The 9737-nt window shown below is 42.0% G+C and overlaps 1 protein-coding gene across 1 annotated transcript; it reads right to left on the minus strand.

Annotated features, from left to right (window-relative positions):
• Positions 1-303: 303 nt before the first annotated feature.
• On the minus strand, positions 304-6023 carry LOC146976827 (uncharacterized). Its single transcript, XM_085792367.1, has 2 exons — positions 5878-6023; positions 304-1111 (listed from the first exon to the last, which is right to left on the minus strand). Exons 1-2 carry the CDS (start codon positions 5892-5894, stop codon positions 586-588), a joined length of 543 nt encoding a protein of 180 aa, XP_085648493.1. The 5' UTR covers positions 5895-6023; the 3' UTR covers positions 304-585.
• Positions 6024-9737: the final 3714 nt, after the last annotated feature.

Raw genomic sequence — 9737 nt, forward strand, 5'->3', positions numbered from 1 at the left:
TATCTATCTATCTATCTATCTATCTATCTATCTATCTATCTATCTATCTATCTTTTCAGTATGTTTGTGGTAAAATTGACATTTTCATTTTCTTCTGATGTGGTAAATAGAGTATCTTTGGTACAGTATTTGTATTCTTCTATCTATTAAAAAGAGTCAACACACGTTTAGATATTTTGTGCAAATTTATTCAAAAATAAAAAATAAAAAATTGAAATCTCCCAGTTACAAAAGTTATTCCAGTTTACTGTGGAAGCTTTGGCATCAAGTTAAGAGTTTTCAAGTCTTGTTGGTTTAGTCTGGACCTGCGTCTTCAGGTTCCTTCAGACTGAGCTGCTCTGTGGATCAGAGACAGACTAAAGCCTCTGATTGAATGAACAGCTCTGGGCTCAGGTCACATGGACTCTGTCTCTCTCTGTATTTGGCTGAATTAATCCTTCCTCCAGTCTGTCTGTCAGTCTGTCCTGTGACTGAGAGGTCAGGTGTTATCCAGGTGAGGAGCAGCGGAGCGCCTCGTGTCTCTGGGATCAACGATTTCCATCTCATCATAGTTTCCTTCTGTCCTTTCCTGTCCTGTCTTGTCTTTCACCTCAGAGCGGCTTCTTTCTTCCCCACTTTACAATAAAACCCCGATTTGTGCAGCGCCGCCAGGATGGTGGTCTTCCCGGCCGGGTCTCCCATCTCCGTGGTGAACTTCTGCAGCTCCGTCAGCGTCACCGTGGGGTTCTTGGTCACCTCGCGGGCCAACGCTCTCCTGGCCCGGCCGCTCAGCTTGGCCGGACGCCCGACCCTCGGCAGCGTCCTCGTCGTCCCGAACTTCTTCCACTTGACCACGATGGAGGCCACCGTGCTCCTGGGAACGCTCAGAGCTTTGGAGATGGTTTTGTAACCCTGTCCCGACTTGTGTCTCGCCACGATGTCGTCACGCAGGTCGATGGAGAGTTCCTCCGACCGGATGCTTTGGTTTTTGTCTCCGCTTCTCGCTTCCTTCACATCAACGTCTTTGTCTTTGTCCAACAACTCCAGAGCTTCTTTGATTTCATGTTTCTGATCCTCCGTCAGCTCCGTCCTCGTCTTACGTTTGGTTTTTTTGACCGTTGCCAGCTCCGACCTGGAAAAAAACAGACAACAGTGTTAGGGCTGGGCGATATAACGATCTCGATGCGGGATCGCGATAAATCTTTGAACGATTTCGATAATAAGCTATGGCCCTATTCCTCGATATCACATGAAAGTAAATATGCGCGACAGCAGCCGGCCACACTTCCGTCTGATACTCCGCCTCCTGTCCTGAGCATGCAGAGCTTGTTTGAGCTGCTGCAGCTAAAGGGAGGAAGGATAAGATGGATAGATAGATAGATATACTTTATTGATCCCAAGCTGTGATAAAGTGAAAGTTGTAAAAGAGGGAGGAAATGAGTGGAGGTGGAGCCGATGGCAACTGAAGCGATTGTGAACGTGTGGAGCATCAGTTCGTCTGTCCCGGCTAAAGAAGCCTGTCAGTGTGGAGTCAGAGCAACCTGATGATAGCCTACCACGGTCAGAAAGTGGAGGAAACACGGAGCTGCTTGTGACGTTTATTCTGCGATAACATGTCTGTTTGCTCATGTACAGTGTGAAGAACATGCGCTAGGCTCAGGCCCCCACATACTCCGGCGTATTTGACTCCGCGGATGTCCGCGCGCACTCGAGGCAGACGAGGACCCAAAGCGGGCGTCCGCCGGTCCCTTCCGTGCAAATCTCAATTTTTATGACCGCGCGGACTCAATCTGTTTCAAATGTGATACTGTATGCTTGCCTATGAAACCGCAAAAGTCCGCGGACAGTGCGCGCGGAGTCAAATCCACTCACAGTATGCGCCGACAGCCTCTCTCCCTCCCTCTCTCTCTGTCAGCGCCGCGCGCACACACACACACACGGAGCGTCGCGTCGGAGCGGTGAAGTGAAACAACAACCTGCAGATCACCTGAGTTGACGTGAACTGCGCTCGTGGTTACCGAGTCAGATCAATAAATAGGCTTTATGCACAGCTCCACTACTTCCTGAGCTCAAACAGGCTCCTTTCCTTCCTGTCTTACATTATTGGACAAACTGATGAATCCAGGTGTGTCTGACAGTTGTTGTGACTACTGAGGTCAGAGTCAGACACACCTGGATTCATCAGAGTGGGCTCGGCATAAAGCCTGGTGTCAGAGCAGCTAAATAGCTAAATATTTGTCTACAACCTGTTCAAATAACTAGAAAGACTAAAGCCTCATGATTGACACATTTTAGAGCTGATGTATGGTAGAAAAAAGACAACAGAAAACAACAGCAACAACAATGTAAATCAAATCAAACTGTGGATTATTGAACTGTTCCACCCTTAATGAACATTAAAGTGAACTCATGTCATCCTCCCAAACTGAACACATTCTCTGGTTTCTTCAGGATTCAGTCAGGATGCTGCTTGAACTGGCAGCGGCAGCAAAAAATACATATCGAGACGATATCGAGAATCGATCAATATGGAAAAACATATCGTGATATAGGGCTGGGCGATATGGCAAAAAACGTTATCACGATATGTTTTTCCATATTGATCGATTCTCGATATCGTCTCGATATGTATTTTTTGCTGCCGCTGCCAGTTCAAGCAGCATCCTGACTGAATCCTGAAGAAACCAGAGAATGTGTTCAGTTTGGGAGGATGACATGAGTTCACTTTAATGTTCATTAAGGGTGGAACAGTTCAATAATCCACAGTTTGATTTGATTTACATTGTTGTTGCTGTTGTTTTCTGTTGTCTTTTTTCTACCATACATCAGCTCTAAAATGTGTCAATCATGAGGCTTTAGTCTTTCTAGTTATTTGAACAGGTTGTAGACAAATATTTAGCTATTTAGCTGCTCTGACACCAGGCTTTATGCCGAGCCCACTCTGATGAATCCAGGTGTGTCTGACTCTGACCTCAGTAGTCACAACAACTGTCAGACACACCTGGATTCATCAGTTTGTCCAATAATGTAAGACAGGAAGGAAAGGAGCCTGTTTGAGCTCAGGAAGTAGTGGAGCTGTGCATAAAGCCTATTTATTGATCTGACTCGGTAACCACGAGCGCAGTTCACGTCAACTCAGGTGATCTGCAGGTTGTTGTTTCACTTCACCGCTCCGACGCGACGCTCCGTGTGTGTGTGTGTGCGCGCGGCGCTGACAGAGAGAGAGGGAGGGAGAGAGGCTGTCGGCGCATACTGTGAGTGGATTTGACTCCGCGCGCACTGTCCGCGGACTTTTGCGGTTTCATAGGCAAGCATACAGTATCACATTTGAAACAGATTGAGTCCGCGCGGTCATAAAAATTGAGATTTGCACGGAAGGGACCGGCGGACGCCCGCTTTGGGTCCTCGTCTGCCTCGAGTGCGCGCGGACATCCGCGGAGTCAAATACGCCGGAGTATGTGGGGGCCTGAGCCTAGCGCATGTTCTTCACACTGTACATGAGCAAACAGACATGTTATCGCAGAATAAACGTCACAAGCAGCTCCGTGTTTCCTCCACTTTCTGACCGTGGTAGGCTATCATCAGGTTGCTCTGACTCCACACTGACAGGCTTCTTTAGCCGGGACAGACGAACTGATGCTCCACACGTTCACAATCGCTTCAGTTGCCATCGGCTCCACCTCCACTCATTTCCTCCCTCTTTTACAACTTTCACTTTATCACAGCTTGGGATCAATAAAGTATATCTATCTATCTATCCATCTTATCCTTCCTCCCTTTAGCTGCAGCAGCTCAAACAAGCTCTGCATGCTCAGGACAGGAGGCGGAGTATCAGACGGAAGTGTGGCCGGCTGCTGTCGCGCATATTTACTTTCATGTGATATCGAGGAATAGGGCCATAGCTTATTATCGAAATCGTTCAAAGATTTATCGCGATCCCGCATCGAGATCGTTATATCGCCCAGCCCTATCGTGATAACGTTTTTTGCCATATCGCCCAGCCCTAAACAGTGTTACAAGAGAAACAACATCTCATTTAAACATTAAAGGGATAGTAGCATTTTTTTTTAAAGTGGGGTTGTATGATCTACAAATAGCCCCTAAGTACTTTAATTCCAGTAGAAGACTCTCTACACTCCTCCCGTTAGCAACGCCAGCCCATAATAGCCCTGCCCAGAGATTTACAACATACAGTGTTGTGAATGGACCCAAAGAAACGGCCTATTTTCACGGCCTAAAAGAGGTTTTACCTGAAAAAAAAAATACACAGTTCCATTGTTCGCTATAATATAATTTTTTCCAGTTCCTCAAAGTGCAGGAAAAACACAGTTTTTATTTGGCGAACAATGGAACTGTGTATAATTTTTCGCCGTGAAAATAGGCCGTTTCTTTGGGTCTGTTCACAACACTGTATGTTGTAAATCTCTGGGCAGGGCTATTATGGGCTGGCGTTGCTAACGGGAGGAGTGCAGAGAGTCTTCTACTGTAATTAAAGTACTTAGGGGCTATTTGTAGATCATACAACCCCACTTTAAAAAAATGCTACTATCCCTTTAAACATTAACATTTCCTCCTGTCAAACCTGGATTTGATTGACAGGTGTTTTGGTTTATAGCTCATGAACACACCGAAGAGTAACTTCTCAACATAGAAGTAGGAAATAAAAGGATCACTAGTGTCCAAATAATTAAAGATGCTTTCACTCATCATTATAAAAAAAAAACAAGTAGCACCAAATACAGACAAAAAAAAGTATGTTTTAAAATAAAATGACATTATCTGATTACATGGAAGGATTGCATTATAAATTTGAATGTCTAATAAAAAAAAGAAGAAAAAAAAGAAGTAGGATACTCCGAGGAGTACTTGAACTTTGTGTAAAGTTTTTTTTTCTTCTTTTTTACAATCTTTATTTATGTTCAGCAATGGACATTAAAGTACAACAGTAGGTTTACAACACATACAGACATCAGACATTGCCAAATTGCAAAACACAAATGAGACAAACATGAAATAAGAGACGAGAAAGAATAGTAACAAACAATATTAAAAGATAATGGAATAAATAAATATATAAATAATAGAATTAATTCAATAAATAGGAATAAGAGAAGTTATATAAAGTGGCAATAATGGGGTCGTTTTGGACATCTTAGTTTTGTGGATGTAAGATTTTCGCAATAAAATAAAAAGGTTAACAATGTTGTGTTTATTATTTTGAGAGAAAAAACTAAAAATAATGTCTTTGTCTAAAATTTCTCTATGTCCTTCCAAAAAGTTATACCAAAATGAACATTTATAAAATCAATGTATGATATTTTCAGATTCAGTTTTATAAAAAAAAGTGCATTTATCATCAGTCGTAGAAAATCTAGAAATGATTATATGTGTTGGATAGAAGTTGTGCAACAATTTAACATGTAGTTCTCAAATTCTGTTAGATAATAAACATTTAATTGCCAGTTTATGCCTTTAATACACTTTATTCTCAGCATTTCCTAATATGTTTATTGGTACATTTGCAACTCCTAAACTAAATTCCATTCATGTTAAAAGTGTACATTAAGTTACATATACTTTAATTAGTTCTATCAAACCACTGGGAACAGATTTAACTACATATATAAAGTATATTCCCTGGGTTTGATAGGAAATGTTTCTTTATGAAACTTTACGTCAGCGATAATAAAAACGTCCGTAGTCACGTTTAACTGTCACAGAAATTCCCGCACATAATTAAACTGTCTCACTTTATTATTTATCGTTATATTTAATAATAATAATCCACTTTAACCCGTGTTAGCCAGCCGTGCTAACGTGAACTAGCCTGTGTGTAGCTGCAGTAACACGAGCTGTAGTAGATAAAGTGAATAAACCAGCGGCTTCAGGTGGTTTTACCTCAGAGAAGGACTCATGGTCGCTGGGTCTGGAAACTTTAAATGTCTGAAAATAAAACGCTGTTGCAGAAAAACACAGAGAAACAGAGGAACAGAGGAACAAGAGTCCCGTCAAAACAAATCAGTGCCGCCTTCTTTCTCTTCTACTGTTTCTACTGTTTCTACTTCCGGTGGTTACAACCAGCGCGCAGAGCGTCACCGCCACCTGCCGGACAAAATATACACTACAGTTAACTCCTCCGGGGGGTAAAAGGCATACTGTAAAGGTAAAAGGTCATAACAATATGTTAATATATTAAAATGTTAATTTAGATACAATATAACATTTAAATATTTGATATATTCAAATGAAAGCAACAACTGTTTAATCAAAATATTAATTTTATAATGGGCTGAAACAACAACAATAACCTCAACTTCACTTTCATCCTCTTTTTACATGTGTTAAGTTGTATTTAAGATTTTATGTTTTTTGTTTTTCAGCTTAAAAGAATAGTTCACCCAAAATTCAAATTGCACTCATTATCTACTCACCCTCATGTCGACTAAGGGCTGGGAGAAGTTTCAGAGTTATCTATGGCTTCTTTTTGTTTGTTCTTTTTCTTCTTTTTGTTACGAAGACAGTTGGTATCCATTTGCAACCGTTATATGGACATGCACTGCTACGCCGAGACCCCCTGTAACTCAGAGAAGGCACGGAGGACTCTGAAACTTCTCCCAGCCCTTAGTCCACATGAGGGGGAGGAGATAATGAGTAAATTTCAATTTTGAGTGAACTATTCCTTTAATATCTTGTTTTTTGTCACTTATCCTGTGTTTTGGAGCATTTTAAATACATTAATCAATTATTACGTTTTCATAAAATAGTCTTTAATAGCCAAGTTAAAAGCTGTGTAATTCAGTGTCTGGAGTTTTTAAATCTCCGTCTAAGGTTTTTTCCCTTGTCGTTATTTCTTCATCGTTAGTTTTGCTGTAATTTGGTCTTATCAATGTTAGATTTAAAATGATCGGTTTATTACTTCTCTGGGCTCTACTTCTGTACCTTTCTGCACCTCTGTTCACCTTTGTTTATTTAATTTTCATTCTAAAAACAAAAATTATATTCAATGATACAAAGGCAAATAATTAGAGGAAAAGAAACCCAAAGGGCTCATATAAAATCCTCCGCTCCAATACAAAATCACTAAAACAGATCAACCAATAGGAAAAGAAAAAAGGAAAAGAAGCAGAAAAGGGAAAGAGACAAAGAAAAAACATAACAAACAGAGAGAAAAAAGAAGAAAGACAGTAAAAAACAAGGCAACAACAAGGACAAAGATCGATAAAACTACAAATTCTCACATCACAGCAGCATCACCGCCCCCTGCTGGTCAGAGTGAAGAGCTGCAGCTGCTGTAACACTGAGCCGAGTGTTGTTGACCTTTGACCCCTGTCTGGATCATCCAGGTCGGCCTCTCCTCCTCCTCCTCCTCCTCCATCATGTTCCTCTTCTCTTTCCTACACGTTCGTCCTCGACTCTGTTTTCTTTCCCAAAACCGTCGTCGTGTTATTTAAAGAAAATATTTATTTTCGTCGCTGTTTGGGTTTCTATTTATTTTTTATTTTTTATTTTTGTGACAACCGTGTGGTTCAAGGCTCCAAGAAAAGGCAACACACACACACACACACACACACAAACACACAGTCTCAGAGCCACAGCGCCGAGTGTTTGAGTGTTTGAGTGTTTCTGGTACGACTGACTTCACCTTCAGGCTCCTGAGGGACGACACACACACACACAGAGGCCTGTTGTTGTCGAGCAGCCTCAGATAGAGGAGAGGGGGGATGGGGGGAGGAGGAGGAGGAGGGGGCCGATGAATCCTTTAAAACACAAACATGAAATAAACCAGGACAGAAACAGAAACAGTGACAGTTGGAAACTCTCTCTCTCGTCACACTGTAGAAAGTTTGTTTCACATTTTTAACAACATCACTGTGACTATATTTTGTCAATACAAATGATTCATTGATTAACATAGAAAATAAGTGTCATGTTCGTGTTCCAAGGATGAGGCCGTGTTGATAGCAAGTAACTTAGTTTAAAGCAGATATCAGTGGAATGTTTTTGTTAATATAAGTCCTAAATAGTCCTATTTTCCGTCAGCAATCACTTACATGAAGTATTTCAGCCTAAACACGAGTCTCTCCGTCACTCTGCTCTGCTGTAACCCGAGGAGAAAATTTTCCTTGTGGGATACAAGTGTTATCCAATGAGGGGAGAGAACGGCATGAAGGGCTGTGTGTGCAGCCAAGGGATGCGCGTGAATGTGGTGACGTAGCACGAGGACCAATTGATGCCTGACAAGGGCGGGGGCTGCTAACTCATGGTGCGTTCAAGGAAACTCGTACTTTGTGTTTTTCCTTCCTGTGAAGTCATACCAGTTCGATCTGGTACGAGTTCACGGGTCGGAAGTTACGAGTGGCCGTTATAGGGAACTTTCACAGACAACAGGACGGTAAAAACACGAGCTACGGGTTACCTGGAACGCTACCAAGTCGTAGTTGTGACTTGAAGCTGTAACTTACGGTTTCAAAAGCCTGCCTTGAACACAGCATTAGCCGAAACGGCCGTGCCACTGATATCTGCTTTAGTGTCTCTCGTTCTCAACAACATACATGTGGCTCCATGCAGTCTTGCTCTACTGTGTTATATGGTACGGTAAGCTGACTACAAACCAGTACTGCCGCCTAGCGGTCAAACATGTAATAACATCCAATCATAACATCCCCCCTTTTCTAAGGTAAAATGCATTAACATGAATTATCACATTAGCTGTGTCAGTTATTTTAACCATTTCACATTCAGCATAACTCTGCAACACATAAGCAGTATAAACAGTTTATATCAGATTGTATAACTCATATCTAAGCCAACACTAGACCATTTAGAACACATTCACAACATCAATCAATATACATTTTGTTCAACATCTTTAACATGCATATTGAATTTTCTTTGTTTATAAGTTCAGTCTATCAGGCTTTCTGATTTCTCTTGTGGACCTTCTTAACTCAGGTTCGCTTGGAGTAGGTGTGTGAGAGTCAGTGTTACAGTCCATAGCAGGTGTGGGAGTTACCTGAGATTCACCACAGGTTACACTGAGCTCACCAACAGTCCCTTGAGGAGTCTTTAACAGACTGCGACGATTGCGTCTGAGGATTTGTCCATCATCAGTTTTCACCGTGTACGATCGTGGAGCAACTTCTTGCAGGACAGTTGCTTTTGTACTCCATCCATCAGCATCCTCAATCCTGACTGTGTTATTGGTAGACAGTGGAGGGAGATGCTTGGTTGTTCTGTCATAGAATGACTTTTGCATCATTTTCTGTTGTCGTAGCTTATGTTCAATCTTTGAGTGATTCTTTTGCTTTAATTTGTCGTTGTGATGACTCGGCAATGTTGTTCGTAGCTTCCTCTTCATCAGCAGTTCAGCTGGTGACAGGCCGCACTGAAGAGGTGATGCTCTGTAGCTCAATAAAGCCAGATAGGGATCCGAGTCACTGTCAGCTGCTTTCTTTAAGAGTTGCTTGAGAATGTGAACTCCTTTTTCAGCTTTCCCGTTTGACTGTGCATAGTGTGGGCTTGACGTCACATGCTTGAAATCATATTGCTCTGCAAACTTCTGCCATTCTTTGCTGCTGAAGCAGGGGCCATTGTCGCTCACCACGATGTGTGGGATGCCATGCCTGGCGAAGATAGATTTAGCATGTGTTATGACACAAGTTGACGTTGAGCTTGCTAGTAGCGCCATCTCAGGGAAGTTTGAGTAGTAATCCATTACCACTAAATAGTCTTTACCTCTGAGATGAAACAAGTCCATT

The sequence above is a fragment of the Trachurus japonicus genome, chromosome 12, assembly GCF_045865225.1.
Source record: "Trachurus japonicus isolate A0001 chromosome 12, Traja_1.0".
Lineage (NCBI taxonomy): Eukaryota > Metazoa > Chordata > Actinopteri > Carangiformes > Carangidae > Trachurus > Trachurus japonicus.